This window comes from Anas platyrhynchos, chromosome 5 (genome assembly GCF_047663525.1).
Source record: "Anas platyrhynchos isolate ZD024472 breed Pekin duck chromosome 5, IASCAAS_PekinDuck_T2T, whole genome shotgun sequence".
Taxonomy (NCBI): domain Eukaryota; kingdom Metazoa; phylum Chordata; class Aves; order Anseriformes; family Anatidae; genus Anas; species Anas platyrhynchos.
The window spans coordinates 38,256,917-38,273,310 of NC_092591.1; the positions used below are offsets into that span (position 1 = coordinate 38,256,917).

General features: G+C 35.2%; 1 protein-coding gene across 28 annotated transcripts in view; it reads right to left on the reverse strand.

Annotated features, from left to right (window-relative positions):
• Positions 1-16,394, reverse strand: part of GPHN (gephyrin) — a 279,461-nt gene that overhangs the window by 92,332 nt on the left and 170,735 nt on the right. For 18 of the 28 annotated variants that reach the window (XM_072038864.1, XM_072038865.1, XM_072038877.1 and 15 more), the window contains 3 exons: positions 10,361-10,633; positions 8,990-9,097; positions 3,116-3,250 (listed from right to left, as the gene is read on the reverse strand). In XM_072038864.1, the coding sequence (XP_071894965.1) occupies positions 3,116-3,250; positions 8,990-9,097; positions 10,361-10,633 (516 nt within the window). The remainder of the gene's footprint in view (positions 1-3,115; positions 3,251-8,989; positions 9,098-10,360; positions 10,634-16,394) is intronic. The other 10 variants (XM_072038874.1, XM_072038880.1, XM_072038878.1 and 7 more) reach the window with 1 other exon arrangement.

Here is a 16,394-nt window from a genome sequence, read left to right on the forward strand (position 1 = left end):
TCAACTTTATGGTTGAATAAATGAAAGAGGGAGAACTGTTAGTGCAGTTTTCCCCAGAGTAAAACTAAGATTGCCTCTCTATCTGAATCCTTACACTATAAATATGTTTTAAATGCTCTTTGAGCCACAGTGGATTTTGCTTAAAACTCAAATGCAATTTACAGAACAAAGAAGATGTTCTACAGAGATTTATCAGAAGCTAACAAAAGCAAGTCTGCTTAGTTTTGGGGATGTATCTAACAATAGACAGAGTTGTCCCAATTGAAATTTGTCTTGAAAAGATATATTTGTCATTTGTCTGACCTCCCAAGAGGTTACAGTGATTCCTCCTTTAATCAGGGATTAAACTTTTGAAGACTGATTTAAATACACAGGTTCAAACTCACTATTCATCATTTACTACTTTGTTATAAACAGATTTTCAGAAAACATGGAAGACGAAGTATCAACAGCAAAGAAACCTACAATTAAATATTGTATTTTGTGCATGTCTAAATGCTGTGTGTATATATAAACAACATTATCATTATGAAAAGGTGAAGACTTTTCGTAACAGATCAATCAAGAGTATTAGTAACGAGTTCTCCCATACCTTCTCTCCAATACAGACATGCATTAGTAACCTGCTACTTACATTTATTCAATATAGGTGCTCCCATCATTGCAGAAGCTTGATATTTTTTTCTGAGAGGGACACACAACTTTCTGCTATTCAGCAAATTCAGTAAGAGAGATGTAAGGGTTTATGTACATTTAGGACAAAAATACAACAAGAAAACGGTACAACAAAATAAACTGGAATATGTAGTTCACAAAAAAATTCAGTGCCGTTAGATTTATGGCCAGACCACCACTCAAAATACATATAAACTGAATTGTTTTTTGCTGAAACTTCCTCTCCTTTTTTCTTTTGAGTTCATATATACATGTTTAGGAGCCTGAAACAAGTTCCTACACCAGATGGTGAGAATATTGAAAAAATACTTTCTTTCAGATCAAAGAAAAAAAATACAACAACCTGGAATATCAACTGGATGCTGCACTGCAATTCATTTTTTGTCTCATTACTGTGTGAATCTGTGGATCAAGAGGTTCAGTATAAATTGCATTCATATTGCATTATTAGAAAGCCAGGATCCAGAATGAAATACATAGTAAGTGAAGACACTTAGACATATTGACAATCTTGAAGAATATAAAAGAACCATATTTCTTGACAAATTCAGATGATGTTTGAGAACCTGAGAGTGCTGAAAAGGACCGAACAAAAGGATAACAAGAGTAACTAGAGTTTTCTTTCCTTAAAATAAGTAAACGAACAAAGAGTTCTCTAAGTGGCAAAGGTGCTTATATGTTTGTGCAAAATCCAACCTTTAAGTAATAGGAACAGAGAAGATTATCCCTCACATTTACTTTCCTGCTGTTAACAGTTGGGTTTTCCTTATTTTTTCCCTAAAGCAGATTGTACTACCTACTTTTGGAAGACATCACAGAAAAGCTAGACAACTTTGATGTTTCATGGCAACTTCTATTTTAGAAGTGGTGTGGTCTCATATATTTTGAACAAAATCTGATTTTGCAGTAATACTTGAAAAATAGGGCTTAACATGAAATGCCAAAGCATGATCCAATTATGGCAAGAGCTCATCTCGACTAATTTCCCGAATAAGACTTCCAGACTTATTACTTTATATCAAAGTTCATATAATTTCCTTCTGTAATCTCTGAATCTTTGAAAATAGTCTAGAGGAGTGCATTCTGCTTCACAATAGGTAAGATTCACTCCTTCCCATTACGATACCTTCCTTAAAACACATAGGCTTAACCTAGAGCTATTTTTTAGCAATAACACTGTCTGTTTTTAATGCTTGTTATTTGCCTCCTTTCGTTTTCTTTGGACTTTTCTGTTTTGTCAAGAGCCATAAAATTCAATGCAGTTTCTCTGTTTTGTACTCCTCTTTGGCTCCAGTTTTCTAACGTAATAAACTCTAATTTTAGCCATCAGACAATTGGCATTTTTTTTTAGTAAAAATGAATGAACCACCTGCAGGTAGAACTCACTGAACATCTTCTTAAGAGAGCAGACTATATAATGAAGTTCAGTATGCTGTCCATCAGAATAATTTTGATTCTGTTACAGTGAAGGTGAGCATAAAATTATCCCATAGATTAAAGAAAAACACTTAAACATTTCTATGGGTTGTTGCCAGTAAATCTTGTTCACTAACAGAAAAGAATGAGACAGCAGGAAGAACTAGCAGATGCTGGCAATCACTTTAGCAAGCAGAATAATCTTCAAGGATAACATATTAGATGAGGAAGAATGTTATTGTTTGCCATCTGCTACAAGTTTATTAGTACATCTACATCTGGTGCCATAGAAAGATCTTTGTGACATGAACACAAAGTGAATTCTGACAGAGCTTTCTTCTGCTGAAAGGAATTCTGCTGAAGGTGGACATTACAGGCCTTGCCACTGGTCATTTCCCTTAGTCTTTGACATAAACTATTTAGAAGTTTTATAAAAAGAGAACGTAATAGAGGTCACCTCAGTGATTAAATGGTATAGTATAATCAGTAAGAACTGAATAATAATCCCACAAGGTTGGCATTAAAACTTTCTTTCTAGTCAATTTAGGCTGTTTTTTGTTTCCAAGTGTCAGGCAGCAAATATCTAAGTTTGAGCAACACTGGTTGTTTTGAAACTGTTTTAAACTGATCAGTAGTAGAGTGGGGCAGAGAACTGCCCCATTTCAGGCTAAAAATTTGCACATACATTTTGTCAACAAAATACTACTTGTTTAATGTTGTTACTCAGTGGCAGGATTATCTACGTTCCTGGGGATATATTAAAGACATTCAAGGTGTTAACAATTTTACATTCATGACTGATATTGCAGGAGATAACATTCAACTCCAGTAACCATGACATGTTGGTAGACCCACTAAATTGTACTAAACTGTACATGTGGAATAAAGTACTGTCTCCGATTTATCTATTACTTAAAACGATTCATCCCTTGCATGCAAACCAACCTTCTTCAGCAGAGGCAATACATTAATCTGATAAGTTATATGTCTGAGAATGAAGTTTGCAAGGCATAAATGTACTTACTTTTGGTGTTGGGCAGGATGCAGTGGAGAGACGAGAGGTGGCCTGGGCACGAGGAGATTCTGAAGGGGTAGTGCTGAGGGAAGCTGTATCACGTGGGAGCACCTGAACACCACGAGAGATGATGGAATCTGGAATCTTAAAAAAAGAGAGATAGAATTATTGGTCAAAAAATATTTTATTTAAATGTTATTCAAAATCTTCTTTCAAAAAAAAATTTGGAATACCTCACTTCTCAGTTTGCACACTTTCCTATATGCAGTGCTGGTAGTGGGAACAGTATGTTCTCATAACTTCAGTAACAAACCCCTCGCAAATACGTAAGGTCCTACGTTAACTGAAGTAACATAGAATGCACTATTGGTCCTGAAGAACTTTGAATCAGATATACTACAATATATAAAAGGAAATAATAAAAAAAAGAATGTTTTTTCTTCTTAAGACTCAAACTCAACCCTTTCAGACCCAACAATGACCAGTGGCCACTTCTACCATGGCATGAATGGAGGCAGACTTTTCATTCTCTATCTAGGGGTTAATATTGCAAACAGAAACCCAATTATTAGCAATGACTGATCTCCTCTGAAGAAATGGCATGCAGTGTGTAAATACTTTTGATTCCATGTACTAAGGACTTCATTTCAGGTACAGAAATTCTTCATGTAAAAATTTGTGTTGGTAAAAGCTGCAGGCCTCTCTGAAGGAAGTACAGGCAAAAACACTAGAAAACACCATCCAAAGCCATTCCCTGTGTTTGAAATGTATTCTGAAGGGGAAAAGAAATCAATCTTTTGTTTTCACAAAATATTACACTTAATTTTACCTTCACTAGAAGGCCAGATATTTTTAGGATGGAGTTTTAGTGCGAGATACTTTAGCGGGTATTATTAAGCTTCTTAATTAAATGGAGTCACATCAACTCACAACAATGAGAAAGTGGACTTATATTTGGTAATTAAAGTGCATACATCACTATGTTTTTGAAATCTTCTGTCTCTTCTGTTCAGTTTTATCACTAGTTACAAAGAAAAGAGGTACGGGACTGCATTTAAGAATGAAGTTTTTCTCATCTTTAACACAATGAATCTTAGAAAGTCTCTTGCTTTTTATTACTGCAGTATGTGGGCCCTGTCATGCAGATATCACAACAGATTTAAAATGGATTAGATTGTCAGTTGAATGCAGCAAGCAGATATTCTGCTACAGAACACTCTCTACAGAGTTTTCTGATTTTGTTTTCAAGATTTTAACCTCTTTATGTTTCAGAGGTAGCACTTGTAACATCAGATTGTTCTTGCAATTTAATTTTCTATTACAACATGTAAGAAAGTGTAAAAAAAATTAGCTCCAAATTCAGATTTCTGAATCTGAATATACAGACACGTATTTTAAGGTCTTATTAAGAAATTATTAGCTTAGCCTGATGTTCAATTTCTGAAAAGAACCACCTGAAATATGTCTGGGGGACATGGGAGTAGTGCATAATAAAAGAAAGGAAGAAATGAAGCTCCAGTGACAAGCCAAAAAAAACAACTTTAATCATTTCCAGCCAGGATGTCCAGCATTTATTTTATTTATTTATTTTTTGCATTGAGATGCTGCGTCTGAATTCAGGCATTTCTGAGCATTTTTGCCTAGTAAGGCTTTAGGACAAATAGAAGCCACTGGAAAATACCTCCTTCCAGGATTTCTTGTCACAGGGGCCATCCCAAATTACAGAGGTGTGGAGAAAAAGCAGGGATGGTACTGAAAGAGCAGGAAAATGAAATGGATATGTATTCCCACGAACAGAATGGGATGTTCTTAATGGTCTGCCAGTTTTGCATATTAATTGACATATCAAAGCTGTTACAGTTGGGGAAGTTATAGCATCTTTGAAACCTACTTCAGGAACTTGCTCAGACCTTGGCAACGCTTGAAAGCAGACAAATTGTCTTTCTTCAGTCACGAGACTGGTATTACACTAATGTAAAATTTAATGGAATGGTACTGTCTACAAATATGATACTCATGCCCTCATCCTTTTTCGGGCTGTTGTCAAGCAGATGTTCATGTTGTATTCCACGCCTGCATTAGAAATAAGGTATTAAGTCCCAATTTATCTTGCAAATGCCACAAGCTTTAACCCAAGCTTTTAAAACCTGCTGAATCCTCAGAGTCAGTGTTAGGATATTAAGGCAGCTTTGTTGCACTGTTCCTGTGCAGTTAAAATGACCAATCTTAGGGCACACATCACTAAATACTGCTTTTTTATGTCATTTTTCTTCCTCATTCTTCCTTCCATCTGTAAAAAACAACTACATCTAACTTGGCAACCTTGACTTAGAGATACTGAGTTATACCTAGTGGACCGTATTTCACTTAAACCCTCCTCCACACATTAAACTTTCTCATGTTTAAAATTTAGCTGTATGGAAACAGGTTTTGTTCTCAGTGTACCACCAACTGCCTGCTTTCTGCTCTACTGCTGTGTTTCTAGACTGCCAGTATTTTTTGCCAATTTCTGTTAGTATATAAAAAATTTCTTCAGAGGATCTCTCAATGCTAAGTAACTCGTATTACAATTTCCACTATGAATTAAGAAGCCAATAGAGTTTCTCTTCACTCTAGAAGATTATTCTGGGGATATTTTCCTCTCCAGAAACAGTACCTAACTGGCCTCTACTTGGAGTATTCTGATTTGCAAATGGGACCTTAGACATGTGGTGTAAGTAGAGGAAAGCGGGAACAAGGATATTTAATTCTGGTCAGGCAGAGAATATCGTTTGTATTCAGAGGCACCATCTCCCTTCTATTCTCCTTTTCTCTTGCCATTCCATCTTAAAAATGTTAAAAATGCAAAAGGGCTGACATCTCTAAATTATATATTGGCAAAGCTCCAGTACTACCTACAAATTTTTATGCTTCCTTTTAAACTCTGTATTTTAGTAAAAAAGAAAAAAATGATAAAGGCATAAACCAAAGAAGATATAATAAAAGAAGAAATAGTTTTAACTCTTCAAATAAGAAACCTTTTCTTTATCCTCCTCTGATAAAAAGCTGCATGCATCTTGATACAGTTGGGTACTGGCCCACTACATCTTTTATACGCTCTACCATCCCTCAATAGAAACACAATATTGCTTTTACAAATCATACCACGATCCAATTCTCCCTGGAGTTTACTCTGGTCACTCTAGAATATTGAGATATTACCTATTGTCTCATTTCCTTCAGGCATGCAGCTCTTGTTTTTCTTATATCCTTCAATCACTGCTCCTAAAACTTTATCTGGTATCAATTTTTTCAAAATAACATGAAAATAAACCATGACTGAGGCAATTTCAGTCTCCAATGAATTGCACATGGAGTAACAATTTTCAGCTGTGAAAAAATTAAAATTTAGCTAAAACCTAAGCCAGGACACTCAGCAAAGGAAGCTGAAGATAAAGGGAAAATATGATTACAGGCATTTCTTTTCAATGTGGATTATTCCCTAATCTCTATCTTTACCAAAAATACAGTTGCCATAAAAAAATCTCAATATAAAGCCTATCTAGAACCTATCTAAATTTCAGCTTGTAAGCTTTCACAGACATAAAATCTCACAGAGATATTTAGGCTGGCTTACAGTTACAAATTTTGTTCCTAAGAGATTCACTTCTCCAGTGTGATAGCAGAATGTATTTCATAGCTAGAATCGGTATTAAGATTCTCTTTAAACCACCATAACCTGCTGATTTCAAAGATGGTACTAATATGTACAGTGCATCTACATAAATATACGAAAAATAAAATGCATACATACTGATCATTAAGTGAAAGAGACAACAGAATGTTACTGGTATTTTTATGCACACATATTATGTGAGAAGGGGAATTACTCAGTTTATTCACATTTAGTAATTTTTTCTTTAAAAATAGACTTATGTAATGTGTATCTCTAGTCCGGACAGCTTTTTGTTAATCTTGTTAAGGAGGTTTGTCAGCCTAAGAGATTTTTTCAGTTTTCTGGAGCCTGAAAATCTGCAATAAGGAAGGGCAGAAGTATCACTGTGCTTTGGGTAATTATTATTACACACTCCGAGCATGTATAATTGTCTCCTATTTTTTTCGATTTGTTTCCCACTTTTAAACAAATGTAACAGAGGGTAGATGCTTCAAAATTCTAAATGGGGTACAACAGAACTGAAGTTTGGTGAAAATAGTTTCTGTCTACAGCTAGTTGGGATGGAAAAACTGTTGTAACATACCGACAGAAAGAAAGGAATGAGAAATGGTGGACAGAGAAAGGTATCCACCACATGTGTCAGTCATTACTTCTAAAATTTTATCTTTTACCACCTTTTCCACAAATAGTTTCAAATTAGTCTAAATATTTGTGTTCTGAGCTTAGAGAACTACAAGTTAACCATAAGGGGAAAAAGGAAAAGATATGAGCTCTCCTCTTTTTCCCTGTACTTGAATAAAGATTGGCAGTGCTAGAAAATAAGCCGTATATGCTAAATATTGTGATTGTTATACAGAAGTAAAAACATCTTAAAAGCACAGAAAAAGGAAAAAAACTTCTGAAAAACCAGCCACTTCCTGCTCTGTGCATTAAGATCAAATTTGGATTATAACACATGTAAGACTAATTTGCAAAAGGGCACAGAAGCCTGGATGATAGCTTAATAGAACACTTTGGAGAGCTCAAATTCACTATTTTAGTGATACTGAAGAATGCAGTGCCAATACTACTTTAGTAACCTCAGCTGAAAAAAATGAAACTATTGGAATAAATGTGTGCGCATATGTACGCATGTATGTGGGTAATATAGCTTTATCATTAGCTGCATCACCTTTAAAGTCTTCACATTTTCTAAATTTTTCTAAATGACTTTTTAAGAGGCATGGTCATCATGTTTTAAATACAGAGGGATTACACTATTCAATTGGTCGTTTAAATTACTATTTGACTAAAGAGAAAAGAAAGTGCAACCTCTTTTCAACAAAACTAATGACGTTGTCCTAAGAATCTGCACTTAGTTTCTTGGCTGGCACGGAATGAACTGGTCCAACAGCACAAGCTTTTCAAGGCCAACTGCCTTCCTCGGGTTTCTCTAACCTGCAATTATGAATATAGTATGAATTCTTGATGGTACTAGAGCCCATTACTCTATCTTGATTTAAGCTTAGACTAAATCTTTGGGAGATGGAAAATAATGTATAGTATTTTATTAGAGCCTGAGTTACCACCTTTGGGTTATAATGTCAGGGTAAAGTCCAACAAAAAGCTAGAGATATGTTAAGTAATTTCTACCACGTACTGAAGTAGTTGCTTATTATTCACTAAAATTCAGTTATCTATAACAAGAGCTCACTGTATACTGACTCAAGTCTTTTATTCTGTTTTTGAGAAATTCTACTTCTAAATGGAATACAAGAATAAAGGAGAAACTGTAAGTCATGTTCATCAAGACATGAACACCCAGTACCAATGTTGTATTATATTGACAAACAAGCTATTGAAATAAAAAAAGCAAAGCAAAGCAAGCCAAAGGGAAAAAGTTACCAGAATTTCATAGCTCTAAAGCAGCAGTTTTAGGAGACTATTTTAATTACATTCGATAATTGAGTATATTAGATGATAAAGTTGATGACTAAACAGAAACAAAGGCTTTATAGCAATGATTATCTCAGCAGCAAAATTATTCAAACTGTCACAATGCATATATTTATCCTGTTTAGCTCTGCATCTTAAGAATATTCTCTGTAGCATGTTCTCTAAAAGACAGCACTGATGCGTACGTGTTAGAATAAAATAAATAACACTGTCTATTCACACAGAAGAATAGGAGGCAGGCTGTGTATTTTTAGCTACTGTTAGTGCAAAAGCCTCTTGGAAGTGCATCTTACCGGTTCTCCTGCACTGCCTGCTGCGTGATGGCAATAACTGATGAGACCAGGAATGGGCTGTTCACCTTTTGCCATGATAACTGCTGAACTGGTGTAGGATGGATGCTTCTAATGCACAACACATAACAGCTATGAATACAGTGACAGGAAAACATGAGGCTATACAAGCAAATGACTGAAAGGGAATGAAGTGAAAACAGGTGTGATGCCGAAATGCCAAGCTCACATGAACACAGACAGTTTAGATCTCAGGTATTTTCTGCCTTTAAAAATTGCACAGATTACTTGTCTTTGCCTATAATAAAATAAATTAACAAATTTAAAATTTGCATTAATAAAAACTGAAACTTGCAAGTGATAATTACCTTAATTCATCCCTGTAAAGACATATGTAATCAGGATTTTCTATAAATGAGGAGATGATCTCCAGCTGCAGCTGTCTTAGAAATGTCAAGATGTATCAGACCTGAATTCACATTTCTGGAGTTGGAATGTTGTTGCTTTGGTTTAGAAGTTGTTTATTAGCATTTTGAGTTACTTAGAATTTCAATTCCCATAAGAGGAAATAAAAGTACAGCTTGTGGAGTAAATATAGAACAAATTAATTTGGAAGAAAAACTTTCCAAAAACATAGGAATACATTGTCTTTCTAGCTGAAAACTGAAGGTATAAAAAATGTAAGTATCTATATATTGCTACAAATTACCTGTTATTTCTTTGGAAAACAGATACAATTTTAACCAGAATAATTTGCAAGTGTGATCTATTTTTTTTCTTTTGTAGTCTCAAATTTATTATTTTGGTTTGAGTAAAGTTGATCTACAATTACTAGTTACAGAGAGGCTGTAAAGAAGATGTCATGGTATTTAATTTGTGGCAGAATTTTACATCTGTTACATAGACACGCACATTGGAATGCAGTGGACTGGATAGCTTATTATTTAACCTGCTACTTAGTTGTACTTTTTATCAATGCTTTCAAAAAACAACACTCTAATTTCAAAACGGAAAATATAGTTTAGAAAATCTTGATGTAATTCTTTAATTCCTTGCCACTTGCTAAACTTTGCACATTCATGTGTGAATAGTTTGAATCAAAAAAAAAAAAAAAAAGAAAGCTAAAAATAATCTGTCACACCACAATGGTATCATTAAAATGCATGTTATCATCAAGCTAATGAACAACGCAACTTCCACTGAAACTTGTGATCACCTTCTGAAATAGGATTCATATGTTTTTAGGGGGCTATATTTCTACAAAATGTTTAAGCATAATGGCATCAGTGTATATTCTTAGCATGCAATGAATGTTGGTGGAAAGTACCTGAGATTGAAACTAAAGGGTCTTCTCTGGAAACAAGCCAGACTCACCTTAGCTGCAATGGCTGCTGCAGTTATATGTGAAGAGGAACTGTCCTCTGTTGATGCAACTCCACTATCCTTCTTCTCTTCCTCCTCTTCCTCACACTGTACTCCTTTGTCTTCTGTCTGCTTGTGAGGGCTGGTGGTTGGAGGAGGAGAAAGAGGAGGTGGTGGTGAAGGTAGATCTTCTAGTTCATCGTGTACCTCCTTTACTTTTACAATGGCATCCCGCAAAAGATCAATGGCGTGAGGTAGGGCTGGCAGTATAAATTGAAAGCATTCCTATGCACAACAAGAAGAGAAATGACTATGAAAAGTTACTGCAGAAGTAAATAGGGATTTTCCAGATTTGCACCCAAGGGATATTTGGGATTTAGATGCATCTTTTCACCTGATCATAAATAAAACCCTAAATGGGCAATTGCAATTGTTCTGAGAGGAAAACAAAGCCAACAACAAAAAACAAAACCAGAAAAACAAAACAAAACAAAAACACAAACCAACCCCCCCCAGAAAATAGAGCCAGAACTGGGAACTATGAAATATATTTCATCATTTTTTTGTGCAAATATAGTAAGTTGTACAACAGTTAGAGCTACTGTAATTAAGCTAATGTTGGATTAAAACTAAGGAAAATGAGTTAAAATGTTCATGAGTACATAATACAGAAATGAGTTCATAGCAGTTTGCAGAATGCTACAAAAATGCAGAATTAAAAAAACATTAACTTTATCCCTGCAGGGTTATTAGCCTCAAATCATTTCTATTATAATCTTTCACAATTAGAGACTATTTCATAATGGTTTCCATAATTATATGTTTATATAATGTTATATATTTTTTATTTGTGGACTTATCCTGTAGACTATGACAATGAAAAACTATACTGATGTCATCATAATTTTATATAACTCAAAAAAAATGATCACACATGATCTAACACTCTCCTTACTCTATCATCTTAAAAACAATTATAAACTTCGTTTTATTTTATATGCCTGGAGAGTGCAAAAGCACAGTGTTTTTCTTGTTCCATAATGGGAGTACACATTTCTAGCTACCTCTGATGCTCAAGTATGCTAGTATTTCATTGAATCAAGAATCATTCATGTTGCAAGGAGCCTTAAGACACCATGAAAATACTGAATTCAGATGGGTTGCTCCAGGATGCACTCAGTCAACTGTTAAAAAAATTGAAGAACAGAGACTCCACAACCTTTCTGGACAACCTGTTCTAATGCTTAATTATCCTCAGGTGATTTTTCTTTCTTTATCTTTTTATCCATTTGGAATCTCCCCTTCTTCACTTTATGACTTTTGCCTCTCATCCTCCTCCCAGGCACCTCAAGCAAAGAGTTTTCTTCATGCAATTTCTGCAGACTGCATATATACATTAAATTACGGGAAAATGATAGCAAGGTCCCAGCAATTAATTGCCATGGCAGTGCAGTTAGGGAACATACAAGTTGACAGAGAAAGCTGACGTTATTCTTTCTGTTGCATTTCATTTTTGTTTTTGTCTCAACTATACAGAAGACTTGTCAAATTGTAATCCAAGATTTTAGAGTGTCCAGAAAATAAACAATGCTAAACATTTTGTAAGCAGATATTCTAACAAGTATTTTCAATAAATAAAAATGATTATGCAAACGAACCATCCGTCAGATTATTAGAATTTATATAAGCCACTTTGTAAGTCAAAAACATGACTCACAAACACTCTATTTCCTCAAAGCTTCTACATAAGAACCCATCTTTTAATCACACCTTTAAGAATAATGAAAAGTCAGACTACTTCACAGATTTATGAATTCTATAAACATTCAACTTCTTACTCTGAAGAACTAGAGTAAGCTGGATGAGCATAATATGCTGTATATAATGAATACATATTAAAAATTTATTTGTAAATGTAATAAAGAAATATAACTTCTAATGTAATTGCAAAGCTCAGAGCTATTGAGCCTCTAGAGTATTATTTTTTAAAATGGTTTAAAACATTGAGGTATACAACCATCATTACTTCACTGAAAAAGCAGACCTCAAGCAAATGGTAAACGAGCACAACAATCTGTGAACTGACTAAAAATAATGAAAATGTACATTAATTATTTACTCATTAGCAAGTACGTTCCCCACTCCTACCACTGAAATAAAGCCTTGTTGGCTTAACTCTTGATTAATTGGTTCCCAAGAAATATTCTAAAAGCTCATGCTATTTCTAACACTCATTGTTTTAAGCAATTGTTAGTACAATTATGTAAATTGCCGTAGACCCAATGATTTCAATGAGCATCTGGTAATTTCATACTTTGCCCCTTTTCACAGCATTAAATAGCTTTTTTTAAGGCTAGAATGAAACGAAACAGACTAGAACAACACAAAAATTGAAGTATTCTACAAATGTGGGTTCGGTGGGACATGCTGCACAAGTTCCCTGGAGAACACACAATTGGCATCGCCTGCATCTTCCAGAGCAGCATTGCAAAGAATGTTCCCGATTCTAGCAGGCAACTGAGCCCAGAGCTGCTCTGAAGTCAAGCAGAAATTCCTAGCATCTCTGGTGACTGCAAAGACTTAGGGCTACAGCTACAAATGATGAATTTAGAACACTGACAAATTTGGCTGCTTTGGATGACAAGGCTTTTTCCTCGCTGTTGTGCTATGCTAGCCTTATGTAAAATCAAGAGCCTACCAAAATGTTTCGTTTAATTAGCTACTAGAAGTATAGGTAGGAATGGTAATGTTAGTATGACCAGTGCAGACTTCTTGAGTGTTTTCTTTTTTATGAGACAGAGGAGAGTTCAGTAGTCAGAAATGACTTATTTACAAGATTAAAACCTGCATCGACAATTTAAAATTTGACTCCCTGATTTTGTTCCACCTTTGTCATTTCCAGTAACATATAGTTTGAGTTGGACAGTCCCTTATGATTTCTTTCCTTTGTAAGGCTTAGACTCCTTCTAAGTTTTTATGCAGATGTTCTGATCAAACCTAAGCTTCAACTGAGGTTACTGCAGTGGCCTTCTTCCTTCTACTTCAATTACAATATTGGTTTTGACCTAAGGAGACCCGCCTATCCTTTTATTAAGTGAAATCTGCACTAGTCACTCATAAAAAGAGAGAAATTTATACAGCAAGAGGGAATGAGTTTTACACATTCAGATCAGATTGCTCTGGTCTTCAACTCTTTCCATTTTAATGGAAACTAATACTGCATTGTGTCCATTTTTGAGATGGATATTTACACTGCTGTCTTTTTCTATTAATATTTAGTACTGTATTAATGAAATACGTATAGTGATGCAACTTCACAGCTTTATATAAGCTTCTTACATAATTATATTAATATGACGGAAAGGAAATTTGCAAGCAAGAAAAGAGAAACGAGACAAATACCTGGTAACAACCTGTCCTATTTGGTTCCTGCGATCCAGTCTGTTATAGAACCATTTTCTATACTATACATCTTAAAAATCCTTTCTGAAACCTCCTATTTTTAAGATGTTTTATATTAAAATAAATTGTGACAGAAGAGATTATCATCATGACAGGAACAAATAAATCATCAGTTTATAAAAATCTTGCTTACATAACAAAATCATACAGCATTTTTTTCCTCCAGCAGAATTACCTCTTTTATTAACTACTTATGTATTGAACTACTACTAAAATACTTATTAATGTATTTCATTCCTTTTCCTCCTTCTCGTTTTACAATTTACCTATCTTTACAGTCTGAGTGCCTCAGGACACAAAATGACATTTTGTTCTCTACCTAGCATGTTAGGAGTCTACTGAGCACTACAGGAATCAGAGATTGCAGGCTATTTTACCTCTTTCACAATTCAATAAAAGATGGACAGACTTCTAAAAAAAAGCATATACTTACCAGTGCAACAGTTCTCTAAGATGTGGGATTCATAACTATGTTCATAGATATGTCTTCTGACTAATCACTGGAAGACTTTCAAGTAGCTATACTCCTACCCTACAATCCTCCATGCTTGGTACATGTTTTGAAGGCAGTTTAAGGTTTTTGTTTGTTTGTTTGTTAATTTGTTTTTTCAATTATAGAATCTCATTAGATTTCCTAAGAAGACTCTAAGGAACCATAGAATCAAAGAAGGATTACTGAGTTCCTAAACGGAAACTTGTAGACAATGTATCTGAAAACCTGTAATGTCTGCTTGAGATAACAGTATTTCCTCTTCAACTTTCAGGTGAGAGACCCTATAAACATCCTTTATATTTCTCTAGACAAAAGTCTCTCAAGCAACAGCAACTTCAGGGCTGTGCTGCCAAACAGCACATCAGTACCGTGTTCCCTCTGTGACTGGGCAGTGAATGGTTCAGAAGACACTGATAAACTACCTGGTATGCATTTGTTAGATGCCAGAGGTGAAGACATTTTTCAACAAGGTCACTGATGTATACTGAGCCCTGGAGAATGATTCTCATGATTGATTCTCGTGACTGACAGGGGAATCTACCTTAGCACATCTGTATCGGGCTGTATAGCTCACTATCCAGCTTAGTAGGGTGTATATGGAGAAGGCTGTCTTTCTGGATCTATCAGCCAACTATGCAAACAGAAAGACCACTGGAAAAATTAAGCCTTAATAACATAATAAGAGATTATTTGATTTTTATTTGATATTATTTATATTTATTTTATTTGAAGATTATTTGACCACTAAGATGATCATCACCACAACAGTGAGAATTATTTCCTTCAGGAAAAGCAAGTCTGAAGCTGAGCTGCTAAACTTGAGAAGATGGTTTGGCAATAAGCATCATAAACATACATGCTGACACATATCATGAAAGTATTAGGCCAGCCTTCATTGTTGTGGGGCTGAGTGAAATTTAGGCATTGAATCAGGTTTTATTTTAACTGAATTCTCTCTTAGAGAAGAAAGATTGCTGCTACCAAGACTGATACAATTCTGACTTTCCGATAACAGCCTTGAAAAGCTTTTGGAAAGTTGGAGAATGGTTACAGATGGGGAACTGTTGTTTAACTGTATTTTTTGCAATGGGTTATGCAGGAACAGATGCATGATAAACTGAAAGCACTTCAAATGCTCTGCTGTGTCAGATATGGTCTATACATTACCCCCCACCTCTGATCTCCAGCTGGGCACCATGGCTGTATCTTGACAGTATGTTTATTGTCCCCCTACATTCCCTGATTTCCTATATCACAAAGTACCTAATACAGTATCTGGACATTCACCCTTAACTCTAGTTACTCTCCTTCAGGATGACTAGCACAATGACTGCCAGCACCTTGATGAAGATCTCCAACAAACAGCAGATTTTTGCACTGACACAAGCCTTTGCTCAATATGAAGCATAAATATTTCCAGTTAGACAACTGTTTGGCAATGAATAAATGGGCAGCAGGAAAATCAAGAGATATGAATGAGTTGTATTGAATAGCTGAGATGGCAGTGGCTAGAATTTTCATTCTGTACTTGAACTTACTGATATAAATTCTTTATTCCTTTCAAAAGCAAAATAAACTTCCACCCTTTTTTCTACTCTTGCCATTCTTTTCTCCTTCACACTAAAACAAACTTACTGTAGTACCTTAATCCTCTCGGGCACAGGGAAATGTTTTACAATTCCGAGTGACAAGAAATATTCTTATTTCCTAACATAGCAAAGCTGGATGACAGTAATCCTAGAAAAGTGGCTTGGAGGGCAGAATGACACAGATGCTGGCTAGTGTTGGCAACCAAGCATCTGAAAGACTTATAGGTTTAATGGATATAAGAGAGATAGCCTCTTCCCTGAAGAAGAGAAGAAAGCACTTAAATGAGAAGGAGATGGTACTGTTGGACTTGATGATCCTTATGGGTCCCTTCCAACTTGGGATATTCTATGATTCATGCATACAGATCACGGATCCTTTGTGCAACTACATACATGTAAGACAGTGGTGTGATGCTGATGGTTAAATTGCAGAGCCACTGCCACAGAACGCCATGTGAGGGTGGCACACCTGGCATGAGCTGTCTGTTAACTACATTTAAAC